The following is a 24,164-nucleotide window of genomic DNA, read 5'->3' on the forward strand; positions in this document are numbered from 1 at the left end:
TTTTTATTTTTCTTTTTAATTTTATTTTTGTATTTTTTGGATACCGAAAAGGGGCCCCACAATGGAGTCGTTGGGGCCCCCAACGGTCACATATGTGACCGTTGGGGGCTCCCAACGACTCTATTGGGAGCCCCTTTGGTCTCCTCTTCTTATAAATAGGGGGAACCCTCCATGTATGTGGTATTGCTCTTGAGAGCTCCTCTTCAATAATAGTGATATTATTTTTCATGTGTGTAGCCTTTTTATAAGGCCCTTTGTATATCCCTTAGTGGATTTTCTCTATTGTGCTTGTTGCATTTGTCCGTGTGGGACATAGTGAATGCTTTAGCATTCTTGGTTTCTTCCGCTTATTTCATTACATGGTATCAGAGCCATAAGATCTTCTAAAGGTAAAATCTTGTCTCTCTCTACTTCCTTTCTTTCTCACATCTTCCTTGTGTAGCAATGGAAGTCAAGATCGATCTATCATTCAAACTCAATGGAAAAAATTACATGATGTGGGCATCCGCAATGGAGAATAATCTCAAAGGCAAGAAGCTTTGGGGTTATGTAATGGGAACCGTTCCGGAACCCCAACTTAAGCTCACAAAGATGGAAGGAGATCAAGAGAAAGCACTTGAAGGCGATGCTCGTCTCAAGGCCATTGAAGATTATAATCATCAAATGGAAGATTGGGAGAGCAACCATGCAAAAATCCTTGCATGGTTTATGAATAATGTCGAACTTAAGGTATGTGCAAATATTGCAAAATTCCGCCGGGCAAATGAAGCTTGGTTTTTTATGAAGGGTATGTTTACCCAAAAGGATCTTGCAAGAGCTTATTTCTTGCAAGAAAAAGTAAGAACCACAAAACAAGGCGACATGAGCATACAAGATTACTATAGTGCTCTAAATCCTTTGTGGGATGAATTGGCTCTTTTAGAGCCTAAATGGGTATCTATGGAGGATGTGGTTCTAAGACAAAAACAAATGGAACAAGATAGATTGTTTCAATTTTTATTTGGGCTTCGTCCCGAATTTGAACAAGTGAGATCCTCACTTCTCCATAGATCCACGTTTCCTCCCTTAGAAGAAGCTATTGCCGAGATTACTCAAGAAGAGACTAGGCATAGCATGGGTAAAAGCATAGAGGAAGTTCTTGCCGTATCTAAACCCGGCAATCATGTTAAAACATACAAACCACCTCATTTTGGTAAGCAAGGGAGTGGTGGAAGAAAAATGATTATATGTCACCATTGTTATGAGCCGGGACATATTAAACCCGTTTGCCCAAAGCTAAATGGGGCATTCAAGCCAAAGGTGGCCTCCGTTGAAGAATCCACCACCAAAGAAGATGACGGCAAGAACGGGGATCTCAAAGACACTCTTGGACAAATCTCCTTGGCTCTTCAACAAATCTTAAAGGTCACTTCTTCCACCTCCGGTGCCGCCATTGCCTCATCATCACCTCCCGGTACGTACTTTTGGATTTTAGATTCCGAAGATTCTTTTCACATGACCCCTCATGAAAATGCATTAACCAATGTGCACACCAATTCAAAAATGTCTTGTGTCTCTACGGCCGATGGAACTTTTCTCAAAATAAATGGTGTTGGAACTCTTGATTTTAAAAATGTTCAAAATTTCCTTGTTCCAAAAGTTAGAATAGTTCCAAAATTAAATCTTAACCTCTTTTCCGTTTCTCAAATAGCCGACTATGGATGTGAAATATCTTTCTCATCCCAAGGGTGCTTTGTGCAGGATCTCCGGTCCGGGAAGCGGATTGGGCAAGGCCATAGGAAGGGAGACCTTTATTTTATGGACAATTTAATGCTTCCAAATACCTCATTTTGTACTTATGTCCAAGACAAAAATATTGAAACTTGGCATAAAAGGCTTGGACATCCAAGTTACTCTAAAATGTATCTTTTTCCTTTTGGACACAAGTTTTGTAAAGAAAAAGATATCAATTGCAAAGATTGCATTTTTGGCAAAATGAAGTCTACTCCTTTTCCTATTAGATCCTTTGTGACAACAAGACCTTTTGAATTGGTGCATTCCGATGTTTGGGGGCCATCTCCGGTTCTATCTAAAGGTGGATATTCATATTATGTTACTTTTATTGATGATTATACTAGATATGTATGGATTTATTTTCTTAACTTTAAATCGGAAGTTTTTAACTTCTTTAAAGAATTCCATGCAAAAATTCAAAATCAATTTCAAAGTCAAATATCCATTCTTAGATCCGATTCGGGTAGAGAATACTTATCAAATGATTTTCAAGCATATCTCAAACAACATGGCATTTGTCATCAAAAATCTTGCCCAAGAACTCCTCAACAAAACGGTCTAGCGGAAAGAAAACATAGGCATATTTTGGAAACCACTAGATCCTTACTCATTTCTAAAAATATTCCTAAAAATTTTTGGGCCGAAGCCGTGTTAACCTCCACCTATTTAATCAATAGGATGCCATCTTCAAAATTGAATAATATCTCTCCTTATGAAAAACTTTTTAATATGACACCCGACTACAATCGTCTTCGGATTTTTGGGTGTAAATGCTTTGTTCTTTTACATAAAAGAGATAAATTGTCACCTAAAGCAATAGAATGTGTATTTTTAGGATATGGTGAAAATCAAAAAGGCTATAGATGCTTTGATCATAAAAACAATAAGTTATTTGTCTCCAAAGATGTAACCTTTTTAGAAGATGAAAATGGATTTGACATATTGGAAAAATCAAATGAAATTGATTATATGTTTATCAATGATCTTTTAGAAGATTCAAATGATGACTCTTTGAGTCATCCGGAAATTTTAGAAAATACTCATGATTCTCATGATGATGATGTATCACCAACTAATGGTGACAATCTCCAAGTATACACTCGGCGTGAGGAAGCCCAACCTATTAGTGCTTTAGAAAAATTCTTGCGGCTTAATGAACCCCTAGAAGAAACCTCCCTTAGGCGTTCTTCTAGAGAATCAATTCCACCTAATAGGTTTGTCTCATATGAAACTCTTTCACCTAAATATAGAGCTTGTCTAATAGCCTTGCATTCTTACTATGAACCCTCCCATTATAATCAAGCAAAAAGTATACCTCATTGGGTTGAAGCAATGAAAGTTGAACTAGATGCTTTAAATAAAGCTAAAACTTGGGAAATAGTTCACCTTCCTCCAAATAAGAAAGCTATAGGATGTCGATGGGTCTACAAAGTCAAAACAAAAAGTGATGGTTCCCTAGAGCGCTATAAAGCTAGATTAGTTGCTAAGGGATACTCACAAGAATATGGCATCGATTATGAGGAGACTTTTGCTCCCGTGGCTCGCATGACAAGCGTTAGAACTTTAATTGCGGTAGCATCATCTAAGAAATGGCCTATATTCCAATTAGATGTTAAAAATGCCTTTCTTAATGGTCAGTTGAATGAAGAAGTATATATGGATCCTCCGCCGGGAATCAGTGTTAACCAAGGTCAAACCCTTCGGTTATTAAAAGCCTTATATGGTCTTAAACAAGCCCCTAAGGCTTGGTATGATAGATTTAGTGCTATCATGTTACAATTGGGATTTCACTCATGTTATACTGACACTGCTCTTTTTGTTAAAAATGCAGGTAATAGTATCATCATCCTTCTGCTCTATGTTGATGATATGATCATCACTGGCAATGATGAAAGTGGTATTCTTAAAGTTAAAAATATGTTAAAACATAATTTTGATATGTCTGATCTGGGTTTTCTCAGGTACTTTCTTGGCATAGAAGTTGCATACTCTCCTCGAGGGTATATACTGTCACAGATGAAGCTTGCTGCAGACATATGTTCCAAATCTGGAATTTCAGATGATAAAAAGGTGGAGACTCCTGAGGTTATCAATGCTAAACTACGACTGGAGGATGGAGTTCTGCTGGACGATCCTACGCCCTACAGGCAACTCATAGGGTCCCTCACCTATCTGACTATCACCAGGCCCGATATTGCTCATGCTGTGCACTCTGCAAGCCAATTTCAGCATGCTCCTACATCTGTGCATATGAGTGCTGTGCTCCGGATCATTCGATATATTAAAAATACTTTGACTAAAGGGCTATTCCTATCCTCAATCTCTTCCTTAGATTTACTAGCTTATACTGATGCTGACTGGGGAGGAAACCCAAATGATCGAATCTCAACTACTGGCTTTTGTGTATTCCTAGGAGATTCGCTAATTGCTTGGAGGTGCAAGAAACAGCAGAAAGTCTCATTGTCTTCTACTGAAGCAGAATACAGGGCTATGGCAACCACTACAATGGAGCTGGTGTGGCTTCGAAGTCTTCTTCAAGATATGGGAGTCGAAATTACCGGGGCTTCGAAGCTTTGTTGCGACAACAAAAGTGCTATCTACATTGCCAGCAACCACACTTTCCATGAGAGGACGAAACATATTGAAATGGATTGTCATTATGTACGTGATGAATATCTTCGTGGGACAGTAACACTGCCATATGTCACTTCAGAATATCAACTTGTTGATTTCTTCACCAAAGCCCTGCCTGCTCCTCGCTTCTTGTTCCTCCTTGGCAAACTTTCGGTCATTCCCCCGTAAAGTTTGAGGGGGGGTGTTAAAACATATGTAATAATACCATAATACCCGATAGGGGTATTATGGTCATTTCACAAAGTACCCCATAAGGGTACTTATTTTGTTTCTCGCATTTCACTATTTTTTATTTTTATTTTTATTTTTAATTTTATTTTTGTATTTTTTGGATACCGAAAAGGGGCCCCACAATGGAGTCGTTGGGGCCCCCAACGGTCACATATGTGACCGTTGGGGGCTCCCAACGACTCTATTGGGAGCCCCTTTGGTCTCCTCTTCTTATAAATAGGGGGAACCCCCCATGTATGTGGTATTGCTCTTGAGAGCTCCTCTTCAATAATAGTGATATTATTTTTCATGTGTGTAGCCTTTTTATAAGGCCCTTTGTATATCCCTTAGTGGATTTTCTCTATTGTGCTTGTTGCATTTGTCCGTGTGGGACATAGTGAATGCTTTAGCATTCTTGGTTTCTTCCGCTTATTTCATTACAGTATTAGGGTTGTGTATTATTTTTTTCTCTTTGAGTGCATTGTAGTGAGGCTTGAATGTAATTTTATTTTGTATTTTTTTAATATCTATTATGAATAAAATTATTTATTTACATTTTGATATCTTTAAATTCTTAAGTTTGTTGTTTAAATGTATAATGTTTTGAGTCTTGGAAATCATCATACAGTGCATTGGAATCTGCACAATTTCGTGGCATGGTATCAGAACAAGGCATCAGGGTCTTGGAAAGGATTTGTATTAACAAATGAAATGGATTCGAAGATTTCACATTCCGGTATGTATCTTTGGCTTCTTATTGTTTATATGTAGGGTAAGTTTTAAAAAAGAAAGAAGTTACGGTAAAAATAAATATTTTTTTGAAGTATGTGAAAATTGTGGTGTTTTCATATGTCTTAGATTATCGATATGTATAGAGAAAAACTATATTTTGCATATGCTTTTACACCCATTTCATTTGAATAAAAATATTATATATATATATATATATATATTGTGCCTTATTGTGTATCCTCTTATGGGATTTGTGATTATGTTCTTTTAGAACACCTCTTTTTGGTTTTCTTTGTGGGTATTGTGAGTGTGTTCCTTAGAGAACACCTTTGTAGTTATTCACCCAAGTTGAATACGTAGCTTCTCATAATATTATGTGTTTTAAAAAATACTAAAATTTATATTTCTTAACATATGTATCGACTATCTTCGAAATTTTTTAATATATTATGATGTGATCAAGCATAATCTTTTATTGTATTCTATTTCTAATGAGGCCTTTTTTAATATGTTATTTCATATATATTTGAGCAATTATACTCTATTAAGTAAAGATTATTTTCAAATGACATGTGTTGGATTAAGATTTTCTTTTTGGTATATGCCTTAATTATTGAAAGGCATAAGCATAACTTGTTATCGTATAAAAAAAGTGTTTATCTTTTGTGATTTCTCTCGTGTATTGATATTCTACATCATACTTATTGAAAAATGTTACATTATGAGAAAAATTTCTTGTTTAGTGTGATCGTATATATGTGGATCTATTGTAATATCGTATATTTTCGCACTTAGTTAAATTTGAGTTTCTCAAAAATTTGGCTAAGTATAGAAGAAAAATCGGTTAAACCTCGATAATAAGCCTATGTTCTTTGAGTCTAGGACTTGACCCAAGTCTCATCAACAAGGTCTAAACGAGCCGATTTAAAGGTGCGAAAAGGTTTTATTTTTGACAATTAAATTCAGGCGAAATTTGGGTTAAACTTGAACGAATTTCAGAGACAAAATTTAGGTTATATATCGTTGGATGCGTATCGAAATTCTGAGCGTAACAATATTTTACTTTTCTGAACTCGGGCTACGGTTGGCCCAAAAATCTTTTTTTTTCCAAAAAAAATATTGCATCTACCTATGTCACATGGATGCGGGTACGGGTGCGGAGCAATTTCAACAATTTTGGACACAAGGACACGGCTATATATATATTTAAATATATATATATATATAACAATAATAAGATTGTAAATTTTAAAGCAAAAATAAAAAAATAATTCTATTAAAGTAACAACACAAACTTACCAAAATATAACACATAAAGAAGTTTGTGAGTGTAATAACAACAAAACTTATCATAAATGGACAAAAATAGACTCGGTCAAAGTTGACCGAGTTCAAAATTAATGTTAATAAATGGACAAAAATAGACTCGGTCAAAGTTGACCGAGTCCAAAATGTGGACGGACTCAGCCCCGGTGCGTTGACTGAGTCTGACACTTAGTTGACCGTGTTCGCCCCGTGTCCGAAGCCGCACCCATGTCGGGGCGTGTCGACGTGGGTGCGTCAACATTTTAGCTGAGTCTGTGTGACTTAGGCCTCTACGGGCCTGGATTTGAATCGGGTTGGATCCAATGTATATGATCCAAATTAATATGAATTTGGACTCAGTCCAAGACCCATATTAAATTAGAGTTGATCCAGCTTGGGACCCAATTGAATTTTTGGATATGGATTTGGATCTTGGATCTGGATCCATATCCAAATTTCATACTCAACGATAATATAGTTTTAAATTTGTTTTTATATTCAAATTAAAGTTAAAAAGGCCCCAGAGGAATAAGATACCATCTGGAAGCTTCTGGATAATTATTTAGTAATAAATGATTCATAAATAATTAAATTATTATTTAATGGGTATTAATTTTGAATTTCAAAAGTTGCTTTATGGTAAGTCTTTAGAAAAATCTACCCTAACCAAAAAAAATGAGGGGAGAAAAATGTAAGTGAAAGTAAAAGAGGGTAATTAGTGAAAAAAGAAATTAGCAAATGAGGTTTGAAAAAGTCAACAAAAGAGAAGATTGAGGAAAAGTAGGGAAAATGGGATTTGGAGATAGAGTGGGATTCTATCTCCAGCCCACCATATGAGAAAACCCTAGAGGGGCGTCACCTCTAGGGGCTTCCTTAAAAGAAAAAAAAAAATAAAATCATGAACTATAGAAAAAGAGAGAAAGGGAGAGAGAGAGAGAGAGAAAGAGAAAGGGAGAGAGAGAGAGAGACTTGTGAAGAAGAGGAAGAAGGGAGAAGTCATCTTCCCCTCCGTATAGTCGAAGCATATTGGGTTCTTTTCAAACTTCAAAAAAAAAATATGGGCTCTTCTCTGTTTTCAAATGAAAAAAAAGAATGTAAATCGGGTTCTACTGAGTATATTAGCAGAAATACAAAGAAGAAATCCGATTTATTCTTCTGTTATAGTGTTTATGTATATATATATATATATATACTGTTGTCGATTTCTCTTTCCTGAAAGTAGAAACTGAAAATATATATATTTACTTGTACCTGTATAGATCGGTTATTTCTTGTGCAGATCTGTCTACTTTTATAAGTAGACAAGTTTGCACAGATCGGCCAGGGCCGAGCTGAACTGGTCTGACACACACATATGGGACAAATTTGGGGCAGATCTACTATGACTGCCCATATGCAGATCTGACCCAGATCTGCTGCAGTATGAAGTTAGCTGGACTGGTCTGACACACATACACGTGGGACAGATTTGGGGCAGATCTGCCATAATTGCCCATAAGTAGATCTGACCCAGATCTGCTGAGGTGTGAGGTTACAAAAAAATGCATAGTGAATGCTAAATATGTGATCTACAAGGTTGGTATCCAATGCACAAGGAATGCTAGATTTGATATCCAATGCAAAGTAAATGATAAACCTGTTATTGAAGAATACTGAGATATATTACACGGTGCATAGTTCAATCAACTGCATATTCCTGGTTTTTTTTAGAAAACCATATCATAAGCTGACAGATGATCATAATATTTAGTAAATGGGTAATATAAAAGTGTGTACTAAAATTTTTTTTATAGTGAATATTATGTATTTCAAGGTCTGTCTATAGCAGAGTTACCGAAAGCGCCTATGTAGTCACGCCCCTGCCAACAGCACCGAGGTGGCAGGGGGCTAGCCCCTGTTCGTCGGCGAAAGGTCGATGGCAGGGGAACAAACCCCTGCCGAAGAGAGAGAGATCGGGGTGGCAGGAGCCACCAGCCTCCTGCCGACCCCTTCGCAGGTCATGGCAGAGGGGAGGGAAACAGGGGGACGACCGACCTTCTGTCGGTCGCCCGATCTCTCACAGGGAAGAGAAGGGGGGTCCGCAGGGGCCATTGCCCCCCCCCCCCCCCCCCCGCCGGCTCTCCGGCGTACCCCCAGAGAGAGAAGGAGTAGACAGGGGCCCCGTAGGCCCCCTGTCGGCCTCTGATGGATACGCAGGGCGTGGCAGGGGCCGTGTGCCGCCCGCCGGCCTCCCTGCGAACCCCTAAGAAGGGGGAAAAAGAGGGAGGTGAAGAAGGAGGGCACGGCAGGGGCCATCGGCCTCCTGTCGTGCCTTCCGGCGAGAAAACAGAGAGAGAGGTGAAGGGAGGAAACGACGTACCTGGGGAGAGGATCGTCGGCGTCGTCAGTGGTCGTACCGGCGATGGCGATCTGAGCTGGTGGCATGCGCAGGGAAGGAGGAGGCGCAAGAGGGAGGTGTGCCTCCCCTTGTCCTCCACTGGTGCTCATAAAGAGTTTGGGGGAGGAGGCGAGAAATCGGGAAACCCCGATTTCCATCCTTATCGGGTCGAAAAAAGGGGGGTTGCGGCGCACAGGAGAAAGGCCTCCTGTGTCAGGTTATGAAACCCTAACGATGACGGGCCCGGGTCAGGTACGGACCCGACCCGGGTCCAATATTTTTTTTAACGTGGGTTTTACAGAAAATCTGCCTCGATTTCCGTGTCCTTTGCAAAAGTGTTTCACCGCTTGAAGGGAAGTGTTTTATCACTTCATTTGAAGAGCTTTCACATCTTGTATCCCATTCCTTTTTCATTCTTTTATTGTTCTTCTCTTCTATCCCTATTCTTTCTCTCCCCTTGTAATCGATGGATGACAATGATAAAGTCACCATCATTCCCATGAAGTTAAGTGATACGAATTATGTAACACGGGCTTCTATTATGAAGCACCATATATGAGGAAAAGGTTTATGGGGGATTGTGGATGGTTCTGATTCGGAACCTAAACTATCTCTTACCAAAAAAGAGGGACATAAAGAGGTTCCTCTATCGGAGGAAGAGAAAATCAAAGCCCTAGCCTCTTATGAGAAAAAATGGAAAGAGTGGAGAATGGCTCATGCAAAAATAATGTCATGGCTTATCAATAGCATTGATATTAAAAAATGTTCAAGCCTTGCCAAATTTGATCATGCCGATAAGGCATGGGAATACCTTAAAATATGTATTCCCTTAAAGATATTACACATGTGTGCAACCTCCAAGAAAATGTTCGAATAATGACTTAAGGTGAGAAAACGATTCGTGAATATTACAATGGGTTGTCGGAACTTTGGGAGGAACTTTCTCTCTTAGAACCAAAGTGGTATTGTGCTGAAGACATTGAGCTTCGACAAAAGCAACTTGATGTTGAACACTTTTACTAATTTATAATTAGGTTAAGGCCGGAATTTGAAACCACCAAATCGGCCCTCCTTCATCAAGAAAAGATTCCCTCCATTGTTGAAACTATTGAAGAACTAACAATGGAGGAAAATCGTCTCCGAAAAGGTTCCTCTAAAACTGATGATGATTTCGTCCTAGCTGTATCTAGGCATGGGAATCACACTCGCACTTACAGGCCACCTCATTTTGGGAGGCTATTAGAATATGGGTTGGATATGGATCCATTTAATATTGGATCCATATCCATTCCCAGGCTTTGTATTTTAATGTAATGAGTTACTTATACAAGGGCATTTTTGTCCACGTGTGAATTATTGTAACCCTATTAAACTAATGATGTATTAGCGCAGACCTGTGAAGAATAGAGGCTGCCGATTCTCAACAACAATATCAGAGCTCTCTCTCTCTCTCTCTCTCTCTCTCTCTCTCTCTCTCTCTCTCTTCTTTAATTTCTGCAGGTATTCTATTATGGTATCAGAGCAGTGGCAGGTCTGGGCATAAAGCATCTCTTCAGCGCAAAAAAAAAAGGGCACGATCCTTCAGCTTCTTCAGTCAGCCGAGTCTTCCCATTCAGCATCGGCTCCATCTCTCCTTCCAGTTAGCCGAGTTTTCTTCTCATTCAGGGGCTGAAATCATTCAGACCGAGTCCCCTTCATCCTCTGCAGCAGATCACCTTCTTCAGGTCGAGTTCCCTGTGCCGAGTCCTATATTTCTAGTTTCTAGTTTGACAGAAAAAAAAAATCACCTATCTTTCTAGCTTCTGCTGTGAATATCTATTGGTCGAAGTTTGTTTTTCAGTTTTCCTCTAATATTTCTTCTTTTTATTCTTTAGTTGTGAAAATTTATTCTTTAGTTTCCTGTTGATTCATCATATTTAACATCTTATTTTCTGATTTCAGTAAAATCGAGTTCCCTGGTTTTCCAACCAGGAATCTGCCTTTGATATCGAGTTCCCTGGTTTTCCAACCAGGAATCTTATTTAATCTTCATTCCTTTTCTGTCAAACTTTCCATACCCTAGAGCTCTCATTTCCCTTGTAGTGACATTGTGTCGATTTCTGCCAACTGTAATAAAACAGCTCAGTTTCAGTCACTAGTATTAAAAAAAAAAAGGGTTGTCAACAAGCCTACAAATGGATACTTCAGCCAATTCGGGTCTTTCTTCCAATTTCTTGGGGCAGCTAGTTTCGGAAAAACTAACTACAAACAACTATCTGACTTGGAAAAGGCAAATTGCTCCTTTTATTCGAAGTCAAGGCATTTCAGGTCACTTGGATGGCTCCATTCCTATGCCCCCAGAATCCATCATAACCGAAGCCAAAGAGGATGGAGGATTGCCGAATATTGTTCGCAATCCTGCCTTTGTTTCTTGGATGAAGTGCGATCAGGCACTTGTCGCATACATCACTTCCACGTTATCACAGGAAGTACTGATTTCTATTCCTGATGATTGCACATCCAAAGTTTTGTGGGAGGCTTTAGCTCAAACCTACTCTCAGATATCGGAGGCCAAAGTGTTGTTTCTCAAACGCGAATTTCAAATGCTAAAAAAGGGGGCAATGAGCATCATTGAATTCTTAAATCAAGTTAAAAGCATCACAGATCAGTTAGCCATGGTTGGATATCCAGTGTCAGATAAAGAAAAAGTGCAGCAGACACTGAATGCTCTGGGACCAGAATATCATGTTCTTGTAACGTCTTTATTGCGTCTACCTACACTACTCAGCTTTGAAGAATTACGTGCTAAACTCTTTCAGTACGAGATGACTCTGAAAAGCATGTCTGATGCTTCAGCAGGACAATCATCTACGCATGAAGTTCTTGCCACAGGGATAATAGCTGATCGTTCACGAGGAGGACGTGGCAGAAGCAGGGGAACTCCAATCCAGGGTGGACGTGGGTTACTACCTACACCAAATCCTAATGTCAGTACTTCAAAGAATGTCCCCACATGCTACCAGTGTAACAAACGTGGTCACATCAAAGCCAACTGCTGGTTCAATCCACAAAATCGTAACAGAACACAAAATAATATAAATGTTGCTACATCAGGAACTGCAGGTACATTTTGAGTCAGTGATGATGCCAAGGATCTTCTCTTATCTGCGATGGCCAACTTGAATCTAAAACAGAGTGATGATGGAATATGGTATGTTGACTCTGGAGCAGCAGCTCATGTCACTGGCAATGCAGGTAAGTTCTCTGCGTTGACTCCTTATCTTGGTAAATCTATTATTGTAACTGGAGATAGGACTCACCACCCTATTTCAAACATTGGCAATGTCCTCATTCCTTTGTCTGAGTCATCTATTTCTTTATCTGATGTTGTTCATGCGCCAAATATAAAGAAAAATATTATCTCTGTTTCTAAGCTTGTTGATTCTACCAATTCATCTGTGGAATTTACTCCTACTTCTGTCTTTGTAAAGGATCTTCAAACGAAGGACATGTTCGCTAAAGGAGAGCGACGTGGAAACATGTATGTCTTCAATGAAGATTCAACCTCCAGTGTCCTGAAGCCCAAGTCTGATCATGTCTCCAAAAGCGTCTTAAGTATATCCAAATGTAATAAGCCAGATCTCTGGCATTCTCGTCTTGGTCATTGTAGTCAAGTCTTTATTGAAAAGTTAGTGTCCAATGGTTTTCTTTCAGAATATGTTTCATATTCATTGAAGGATAAAATGTGTCCCAGTTGTCAGGTCTGCAAAAGTCATGTACTTCCTTTCCATCAAATAAATAAAAGAGCCTCCATGCCCTTTGAAATAATATGTTCTGATGTTTGGGGCCCAGCCCCCAATCCTTCCTCTTCTGGAAGCAAATATTATGTATCTTTTATTGACAGTTTCTCTCGTTTTACCTGGATATTCTTTATGAAACACAAATCAGAGGTTTTTTCCATCTTTCGTCATTTTCATGCCTATGCTAAAACTCAATTCTCCCAAAACATTCAAATTCTCCAATGTGATGGAGGTGGTGAGTATTCCTCCAAAGAATTTTTAGACTTTCTCCAAGATAATGGGATACATCGTAGAGTTTCTTGCCCGTACACTCCACAACAAAATGGAATTGCTGAACGTAAACATAGACATATTGTGGAAAGTGCAATGAGTATGATGCATGATTGTAACTTTCCCATTAGTCTTTGGACAGAAGCTTTTCACACTGCCACTCATGTGATAAATCGTCTTCCTATGTCTATCCTTGAAAATCAGTCTCCCTATTACGTTCTCTTTGGTGCACATCCTGATTATGATGAGTTACGAGTTTTTGGATGCACATGTTATGTACACATTGATAAATCCATGAGAACTAAATTTCAGGACAAAGCCTCCATATGTCAATTTGTTGGTTATGCAGATGAACATAAGGGCTACAGGTGTTATGACCCTGCCAATAAGAAGGTTAGGATTTCCAGAAATGTTGTTTTTGATGAAAATAGTTTTCTGAAAAGTAAAGCAAATCACAATCGAGAACACGGTGACGCAGCTGGTAATTGGTATGATCCATGGCTTAGTGCTGAACTTTTTCCACATATTGCCGAAGATACTATTTTGATCCCTGAAGACATACATGGTGAGACAGTTTCAGATGATGCATCACAAAAAACATGTCTGAGATACAAAGGTAATGTGTATACCAAGAGACCCAAAGAGCAAACAAATGTACCTGCTGAAGAAAACGTTGCATTGTCTGATAACAAAGAAGCACCAAGAAGATCAGGTAGGATAAGACATCCTATTGAAAAATGGGTTAGTTATGACAACTTTTCTATGGACTTTCAAATTTTTCTATCCAAGATTGAGAAACATGATGAACCACTTGGTTTTCATCAAGCTGTCCAATCCAACAAATGGATTGAAGCGATGAATGAGGAGATCGAGGCACTTCATGAGTGTCAAACATGGGAGATAGTTGGGCGTCCTCCAAATAAGAATGTTGTTGGTTCCAAATGGGTATATAAAATTAAATATAAACCGGATGGTAGCATTGAACGGTATAAGGCACGTCTCGTAGCCAAGGGTTTCACTCAAGAATATGGTCAGGATTACGATGAGACATTCAGCCCAGTGGTGAAAATGGGAACTATTCGCATCATACTTGGCTTGGCAATTGAACATGGCTGGACCCTTAGTCAACTTGATGTTAAAAATGCATTTCTTCATGGAAATTTAAAGGAAGAGGTCTACATGAAGCAACCTCAAGGTTATACAGAGGGAGACCCAAAAGAGTATGTATGCAAGTTAACCAGAGCCTTGTATGGTTTGAAGCAAGCTTCCAGGTCATGGTTCGAAAGCTTCTCCTTAGAAATTCAGAAACATGGTTTCTTTCGTTCCCAACTAGATCATTCTTTGTTCATATACAGGAATGATACCACCCTGGTCTTCTTACTCATATATGTTGATGACATTGTGATCACTGGTAATGCTCCAGACCACATTCAACGAATTAAAGTTTTATTGAGTATGCAGTTCAAAATGAAAGACCTTGGGGAACTGAGATATTTTCTTGGTGTAGAGGTCGACAGACAAGATAACAAAATGTCATTAACTCAACACAAATACACTATTGATCTTCTGGCTAAAGCAGGAATGACAGATTGTAAACCTCTACCTACACCCAATGTTGTCAACCAAAAGCTCAGTATTTGTGATGGTGAGTTATATCCTGATGCAGTCAAGTATCGCAGTTTAGTGGGTATGTTGCAATATCTTACCTTTACTAGACCAGACGTTGTATATTCTGTTAACCAAGTATCTCAGTTCATGCATAAACCAAAGACTGGTCACATGGATGTTGTCAAACGCATCATTCGCTATCTAAAAGGAATATTAGGCGATGGACTTACGTATATTCAATTTTCATGGAAGTTCCCAAAACATAACATATTGTCCTATACAGATGCAGACTGGGCAGGGGATCCAGATGAGAGGAGGTCTGTTTCAAGATATTGTGTTTTCATTGGAAGAAATCTTGTCTCATGGAGTAGTAGAAAACAGAAACCTGGATTAGGCATCTACTTACAGAAATGGGAGAGGATATTTCAAATTCGACACTTATATGTGATAATAAAAGTGTTATACAAATTGCATTCAATCCCATTCATCACAGTCGAACTAAGCATATTGAGATTGATCAACATTTCATCAGACAAAAGATAGCAGACAAAGAGATTGAACCAGTTTATGTGCCTTCAGAAGATCAAATTGCTGATATGTTTACCAAAGGTCTTACAAGTCAACGTTTCTGGTATCTGAAGAACAAGTTGCACATGGTTCACTCCCATGCACAACTTGAGGGAGGGTATTAGAATATGGGTTGGATATGGATCCATTTAATATTGGATCCATATCCATTCCCAGGCTTTGTATTTTAATGTAATGAGTTACTTATACAAGGGCATTTTTGTCCATGTGTGAATTATTGTAACCCTATTAAACTAATGATGTATTAGCACAGACCTGTGAAGAATAGAGGCTGCCGATTCTCAACAACAATATCAGAGCTCTCTCTCTCTCTCTCTCTCTCTCTCTCTCTCTCTCTCTCTCTCTCTCGTCTTTAATTTCTGCAGGTATTCTATTAGAGGCAAAATGGCGAGTTTGATAAAAGAAAGGTGATTTGTCATCACTGTCATGAATCAGAGCATTATAGGCCTCAATGTCCAAAATTAAAGAAAAGAGATGAAAAGAAGGTTGCATTAGTTGAAGAATCAAAAGATCAAGATGCACCTGTTTCTATGGCTCAACTTATGGAGATTCTTCATCCTCTTCTTCAAGGGGTCTCTTCTTCCATTGAAGCCTCAACTGGAGCGACAATTGCATCTGTTTCCGGCCCAGATAACTTTCTTTGGCTTTTAGATTCTGGTGTCTCATTTCATATGACCCCACATTATAAATGCTTATCCGAATGTCTTAAAAATAACTTAAGTATTTCAAAAGTCTTTACAGCAGATGAAATATCTCTTGAAATAAAGGGAATTGGGTGTTTTAAAAAACATAAAACTTTTTTTTGTTCCAGAAGTTAGATATATCCCAAAACTTAATTTGAATCTCTTATCTGTTTCTCAAATTTCTGATTATGGATATAATATATCATTCTCTTCTGATGGTTGTTGGATACAGGATCGTCAGTCAAGGAAGCTGATTGCGGAAGGCCATAGAGAATGAGGACTATATTACATGGATTTTTTGGAGCTACCCAAGAATGTTTTTTGCTTAAATGTTCAGAAATTAGAAATAGACTTATGGCACAAAAGACTTGGCCATCCTCATATGTCTAAAATCCAATATTTTCCAAATTTGGGAAAGTTTTGTAAATCTGAAAATCTTGCTTGTAAAGACTGCATTCTTGAAAAAATGAAAAGATTATTTTTCTCTAGTAGAACTTTTGTCTCTTCAAAACCAATTGAGTTAATACATTCGGATGTTTGGGGACCCGCACCAGTAATTTCTAAAGGTGGTTTTGCATATTATGTCATCTTTATAGATGATTTTACTAGATATACTTGGATTTATTTTCTTAAACATAAATCCGAAGTTTTTACTCACTTTCAAATATTTTATAAAATGGTCACAAACAAATTTCAAAGTAATGTCTCCATTTTTCGCACTGATTCAGGGAGAGAATTTATGTCTATAGAGTTTAAAAACTATCTTATTTCATATGACATTATTCATCAACGATCTTGCCCAAACACCCTGCAACAGAATGGTCTTGTAGAACGCAAGCATCGTCACATTATGGAGACCACTCGGACTTTGCTAATAGCAAGTCAAGTGCCAAAAGAGTTTTGGGCAGAAGCAGCTTTAACTGCTACTTATCTCATAAACTGAATGCCATCTTCTTTAGAAAACATATCTCCGGTTGAAAAACTTTATACCTTAACTCCAGACTAAAAGTATTTGGTTGCAAATGTTTTGTATTTACAAACAAAAATGATAAATTCTCTTCTTGTGCAATCCCATGTGCCTTTTTAGGATATGCAAAAAACCAAAAAGGGTACAGATGTTGCGATGTTCAAAATAATAAATTATATGTGTTAAGGAATGTGACCTTTCTTGAAAAGGAGAATTTTTTTAAAAGTGAAAAACACAAGGATATTACTGAATATTCCTTTTTAATTGACTTAACTTCCAAATACGATAAAGAGGATTTTGAATGTAATTTTGACAATGACCAAAGCCCTACTAGCTTTGATCTTGATACTGAAGATCAAACTAATAGGGTTGTTAGTCTTCAATATTCAAGACGAAGAATTGGAGAGCAACGCCCTCCATGCGCGTTAGAAAGATTTTCTGAAGTTCCTCCTTGTAGGACTTCTAGAATCTCTAAACCCCCCGGGAAGTTTGTGTCCTATGAATCTTTTTCACCCTCATATAGGGCAACTCTTGCTTTAATTCAATCCTATGTTGAACCTTCCTCATATTTTAAAGCCAAAAATCATGCAGAATTGATTGAAGCTATGAAATTAGAGCTAGATGCTTTAGAAAAAGCCAATACTTGGTCCATCCAAGACCTACCTCTTGGAAAGAAACCTATAGGTTGTCGATGGGTCTATAAAGTCAAAACCAAAAGTGATAGGATCCTAGAAAGATACAAGGCACGTCTTGTAGCCAAAGGCTACGCTCAAGAGTATGGCATTGATTACGAGGAAACATTTGCTCATGTAGCTCGAATGACCACAGTTCGAACTTTAATTGCCATAGCCTCTATTAAGAAATGGCCTATATTTCAAATGGACGTTAAAAATGCATTCTTAAATGGGAGCCTTGTTGAAGAAGTATACATGGAAGCTCCTCCTGGTATTAGTCTTCCTAAGGGTAAAATTCTTCGTATTGAGAAAGCGCTTTATGGTCTTAAACAGGCACCAAAAGCCTGGTATGACAGGTTTAGTCATGTTATGACTAATATTGATTTTCGTTCTTGTTTGACTGACACTGCCTTGTTTATTAAGCAATCTGATGCAGGTATCATTATCCTTCTTCTTTATGTGGATGATATGATCATCACTGAAGGTGACAAACAGGGAGTTGTTAATATCAAAACTCTTCTTAAAACTCATTTCGAGATGTCTGACCTAGGACTATTACGATATTTCCTCGGCATAGAAGTTGCTTATTCTCCTAGAGGGTATTTGATTTCTCAAACTAAATTTGCTTTTGACATTGTTTACAGGTCTAGCATCTCAGATGAAAAGAAAGTAGATACTCCAGAAGTAGTTAATGTTAAGATGAAAATTGATGATGGAGAACAACTTGAAGATCCTACTCCATTTAGACAACTTGTTGGAGCTCTTTCTTACCTTTCTATCACTCGGCCAGACATTGCACATGTTGTCCACACAGCTAGTCAATTTCAACATGCTCCCACCTTTGTTCACATGGGAGCAGTCTTACGCATTATTAGATATTTAAAGAGTTCTCTTTCATGAGGACTTTTCTTGTCTGCATCATCTTCTTTAGATTTAATTGTTTATACTGATGCTGACTGGGGAGGTGATCCTAATGATAGGCACTCAACCACTGGTTTTTGTGTGTTCTTAAGTGAATCTCTCATATCGTGGAGGTGCAAGAAGCAGCAGAAGGTCTCTCTTTCCTCCACTGAAACCGAATATAGAGTCATGGCAACCACTACAATGGAAGTTATTTGGCTCCGAAGACTGTTAGCTGACATGGGAGCTGAAGCAACACAGGCCTCGCGCATGTGATGTAACAATAAGAGTGCAATCTACATCGCAAGCAACCGGACCTTTCATGAACGCACTAAACACATAGAGATGGATTGTCACTATGTTCAAGAGGAGTACCTACACGGCACCATTGATCTGCCATATGTTACATCTGAGTACAAACTAGCAGATTTCTTCACCAAACCTCTTGCGACTCCCAGATTTCACTTCCTCTTAGACAAACTTTCGCTCATTGTACCGTAAGTTTGAGGGGAAGTGTTAAAATGTAATATAGATATATATATAATAATAATAATATATTATTATTAATATATATTTATTATTTTTATTTATTATTTTTTTATTTTCTTTTAATTTATTATATAATAAATATTATTTAGTTCGTATCGAACTAGATAATATCTAGTTTAGTTAAGTTCCACTTGAAACTTAACCAAATACTAGCTGTTGGAACTAGTCCAACAGCTAGAAGGGAGAGCTCTTAGCTCTTGTATAAATAGGGGTGCAGCCCCCTTGTAAAGTTCACTTCTTGTAATGTTTTTCAAGCATCCTTTTTATATAAATAAAATTATTTATTTATGTGTGTTGTTCCTATTTTACCCTTTTTAAGGGCTTTGCTTAAAGTGTCTTTTAAATACTTCGTTCGATCATTCCAAGGGCGTTCATGGAAGACCACCATTTCATTACAAACCCATGCCACAGTGACACGCTCAAATGGGCTCATATAATAGATGACACGTGGGGACACGAAGTCCGACATGTTTTGGCATGCGACATGCTGGTGGCACACCCCAAATTGTGTTCAACTCCATCAACAATGTTTGAACGTGTCTAAGGTTCTCTAAACCAAAACTGACTACTTAAAATAAATTTGTTTTGTTGTGAAGGGTCTTGACCAGTCAAAAGAAGGGGAGAGAGAGAGAGAGATGAGATCCAATTATACATGATTTGTCATTCTTTCTTTTTTCTTTATTTAATAAGTCCCATTATAAGAGAGAGAGAGAGAGAAGGTCAATTGGAGAGAGAAGGTCGATTGGAGATAGAAAGTGGGGCTACTTTGATCTCACATAAACTATTACAGATATGCCCAGTGAGTAGGTAATGTAAAATATTTTATTTAATGTATTTTAGCAGTACAAAAATGTTTTCATAAGTAGTTAATACAAAGCACAAAAAATCCTATTAAATTTTAAATAAACAATGCAAAATATTTTATATTAATAGAAGACACTTTGTTTTAATTGTAATATATGTATTTATATGTGTGTCAATGTGTCATACCTTTTAAAATTTTGCCCAAAAATCAGTGTCACATTTATGAGTCACATAAGCATACGTACTTGTGTCTTTGTGACATAGCTGTTAACATCGATGTAAATAATAGTCTAGGTAACCATGACTCCATCCATCTCAGTTTTAATTACTCAAGCACCAACTAATTTAGGCTAGATCTTTCATCATGGGTCAAAGATTTAAATGACCTCAGCCACCCATCTATGTAGTCAAAAGCACAAGGCAGTGCCAGTGCCTAGGTAGCAGCCATTTAAACCCTAGGATTTGCACAACAAATAGATCAATTTCTAATTAGAAATTACATTGTTAAATATGAAAAAAGTTTAAAAATTCAAAACTGTAAGATCATGATTCTATTTTTTTTTAACACTTAAGGTAAAAAAAATTAATATTCTCTTTCCATGTGTCATTCTCAGGCACTTGCAACTAGGGATGGTCAAATGGGCTGGGCCCATGTATATTTTACATAGGGCCTGACAGGCTCGGGCTATTAACTGGGCCAGGCCCGAGCTGGCCCGAGTATAACTGAGTTGTGCCAGGCTCAGGCCAAGATATGGGTTGGGCCTGTCGAGCCCTAATCCAGCCGGGCTGGGCTGGCCCAGTGGCCACCCCTACATGCACCTAGGTGCTATATAGGTGTTGGCTAGGCAATAGGCACTGGGCTGGCGCCTAGGTCTCCTAGGAACCTATGCAAGTGCTTAGGCATGCTTTTAGCTACACAGTAGTCTATCAAATGGTTGGGTTACAATTTTTTGCCATCCCACAATTTCTCAGTTCACATGTCAAATGCCACCAACCATTAAAAGTATATCCCAATTCTAGTTATCCTTTAAGGGTTAAATACAACATTTATAAGGATGACTTGGATGTTTCAAACCAGATTTAACTTTTGAATAAGAGAAGCAATGTCTGCATATTAATCTAACATTGACAAAGAAGCCCTAGTAAAAGAGAGAACATGTACTGCATGGGATGCCAGGGATCCAGATTGAGTCACTGTCAAATAGTTCAAGCCATCCAATAGCCAAGACAATAACATCTAGATGAACTATCTCAGCTAGACTGACTTCGGTTCCAATTGTGTATGTGTCAACAATATGCCCACATATCATATAACAACACCAGAGCAATAAGACATTAGAGAATGAAAACTTACTTGAAATCATATCCACTACCAGGCTGTAACACCTCCGGTGCCATCCTTTAAAGAAAGGAAAAGGAAAAAGGTTTAACAGAAAGAACACAAGGAACATGCTTTTTGACTAATATGGAGAAAATAGCCACCTATAACAAGTTATAAACAAGGAGAAAATGGGCTTAATTATAACCCACCAGCATGGTGTCCCAACAAAAGTATTTCTTGAACGTTGCCTGTCACCCTTGTCAAACATGCAAGCAGAAACACCAAAATCACCAAGCTTCACAACCCCGCTACTATCAAGAAGGATATTTCCAGCCTAGAGAACAATTTACAGAAAAAGAAATTCCTTGTAATGTTTCAAACTTTCACTCTCAACAAACATGGCAATCATTTAGATGAGAAACTTTCACCTTCACATCCCGATGAATATGCCCATGTCGATGAAGGTACTCCAAAGCTTTAAGTGTCTCTTTCAGAATAGAACCAATCACAGGCTCTTCAAATCCATCTGGATATGCAATCTTCATTATATGCAAGCAGGACCCCTCTGCCATAAATGGCATAACAACCCAAAGGCATCGATCAACAGCGAAAGAGCAACAAGCCCTTATTACATTTGGGTGTTCAATTAGACTCATTGTTTGAGCCTCTCGTCGTATGTCATCCTACAAAATAGGCATTATGTTAACAGTGTAATTTTGTGAAAAAATTGACAGCACAGCTCTCAAAATGTTTGGACTCTCATTGTTTGTCATCCTTCACAGTAGGAGTCATGTCACTTCCAAGTATATATACATACATGCATGCATATGTACACATGTATTACATAAGTGTGCATACATATATTCATACAAACACACAAACATAAGGGAGGAGAGAGTATCGCAAAAACAAAGAAAATATAGTGACACAAAGATCAACTATGGTTGAACATTGAAGTAAGCCAGAAAGTTACTGCCTAGAAATTTAGCAATGTGCCGTTCAACATGGTTTCTTTCCTAAATGCATGAACATTAAACGTGATTGGATTGTCTAGACAGATTGCATCAAGAAAACCCGATCGAAAAATACACATCTAATTCCATGAAAATAATAAGCTTATTAAGAGACATGCATAGAAAATAGCAATATCAGCGTTGTTAACTGACAAAAGATGCGTACAAATTCAGTTCTGATGCTTTCCGAAACAGTCACTGCATGAAAACTCGAAGAATCCGTTTTCATCAAGATGGGTGCAATGAATCGTGAAGATTTGTCTCTTCCTTGCAAGACCGAATGATTCTTTCACCAATACCTACCAAAAGAAATCCACTTCCTTTAAAGAGATAGTAAAAAATTGTCCCCATTCATGAATTGCCATATGGCCATAGTGCCTCACAATTTGACAGATCTAAGCACTGATATAAAGAATAGCAATTACTCCATGATGAAGGATAGCTCGTGCATTTCTGAGTTAGACTTCTGAAGAAACGTTGTCTTACTCTAGGAGATGACAATTCTTCACGAGTACACAACAGTGAGCGCCATTTCACTTGGAAGTGGCATACTCCCGTATGTAAACTTATTGAGAGAGCAAATCTGCACAACTGATGCAATCAAAATCCTCCCCACCGTGGAAAATCTATCACGGCCATTTACTTGAATTCAACACCACAATCATGGTTACAGTATCTATTCTAGTCATCACTGACTTAACGAGGAGGGCTCTGATCCATCCGCATACTCGAATACCATCTCAAGAGTACATCTAGCACACATTTCATTCAATCTTAGTAGTTTATCAAATAAAACGACGATTGAAGATGCAACCTACAATACAGAAATCAACTACCAAGTACCAACCTCATATACCATCAAAACCGAAACTTCGAATGTAGGGAACCAATTCAAATTAACAAAGACCATCAAAAGGTTCGAACACCCACTAAAGCAAACTACACCAAGAATACCCACATCCAAATTACGGATAACAATCACCAAATCATGATATATAGACTTCAGAAAAAGGGAATTCAGGAAGAACCAACAACGACAAAATTCATAAACCAAAGTACATCAAAACAAAGATGGAGATTCTTTTTTTGTTTTTTTTTTTGCTTTCGTGGGTATACCAGATTGCTATTGCATCTGTCGAGATCCAAGCACTTGATCGCGACAACTTCATTGTAAGGGAGGTAGATCGCTCGGTAGACGGTAGCGCTCGCGCCGTTTCCGATTTCCTCCAGCAACTGATAATCGTTCGGAGACACGGAATAGCTCTTCCGACCACTTCCCAATTTTCCCATCGCCCCAATTCCCCACAACTTCTCCCCAATCAACAAAAACAATCACTCCCCATCTAACCCAAATCACCCAAGAAGGGAAAAAGGAAACCCCCACAAAAAAACAAAGAACACAAATCTCTCCTTTTCGTGATCTAATCGAAACCCAATTCCCCAAAATCACCAAAATCTCGAGAAACCCAGAAAAACCCAACTATTGGGTTGTCCCTTTTGCACAAAAGGACGGAGGAGAAAACGGGAAAAACCGGGAAAAACACACCCAGATTTTGCAAAGAAGGGGTGATTTTATTGATTTTAAGATATTGATCCCCTCTTGCTCCTTCGCTTCCCATCAAGCGTTGACCACCATTGAAGAAGCGTGAGGTTGGGCCTCTGCAGGGGGTGCCCACGTGGCACCGTGGAGCTCTCCCATTGGCTGCTCACACTCTCTAGACGACAGCAAAGTGCAAGATCCCGGCCTTTGAAATTCCCGCTTTTTCCAACTTTTTTGCTATTTCTGATGAAAAAGAGGATTTGTGAAAATCATTTGCCCTTTTTGGACCAGAGGATGAGTCACGAGATTCTGGCAAATTGGTCTCCCCTTTTGGTCCCCAAAAATTACCAAAATGTCCTGAATTAAGGGCACCCCACCTCGATTAAGGGACGGTTTAATTGGGCCTAACTATCCTGTATTAACTGTCTTTTTAGCCG

General features: G+C 38.3%; 1 protein-coding gene across 5 annotated transcripts in view; it reads right to left on the reverse strand.

Annotated features, from left to right (window-relative positions):
• The window catches only part of LOC149836076 (serine/threonine-protein kinase BLUS1-like), a 96,300-nt gene extending 72,495 nt beyond the window's left edge, over positions 1 to 23,805 (reverse strand). For all 5 annotated transcript variants that reach the window (XM_090008978.1, XM_090008975.1, XM_090008976.1 and 2 more), the window contains exons 1-4: positions 23,304 to 23,805; positions 21,603 to 21,857; positions 21,384 to 21,508; positions 21,208 to 21,252 (exon numbers count right to left, since the gene is read on the reverse strand). In XM_090008978.1, coding sequence (XP_089865104.1) covers positions 21,208 to 21,252; positions 21,384 to 21,508; positions 21,603 to 21,857; positions 23,304 to 23,477 — 599 coding nt within the window. In that variant the 5' untranslated portion in view covers positions 23,478 to 23,805. The remainder of the gene's footprint in view (positions 1 to 21,207; positions 21,253 to 21,383; positions 21,509 to 21,602; positions 21,858 to 23,303) is intronic.
• Positions 23,806 to 24,164: the final 359 nt, after the last annotated feature.

The sequence above is a fragment of the Nuphar pumila genome, chromosome 6 (assembly GCF_984573655.1).
Source record: "Nuphar pumila chromosome 6, dmNupPumi1.hap1.1, whole genome shotgun sequence".
Classification (NCBI taxonomy): domain Eukaryota; kingdom Viridiplantae; phylum Streptophyta; class Magnoliopsida; order Nymphaeales; family Nymphaeaceae; genus Nuphar; species Nuphar pumila.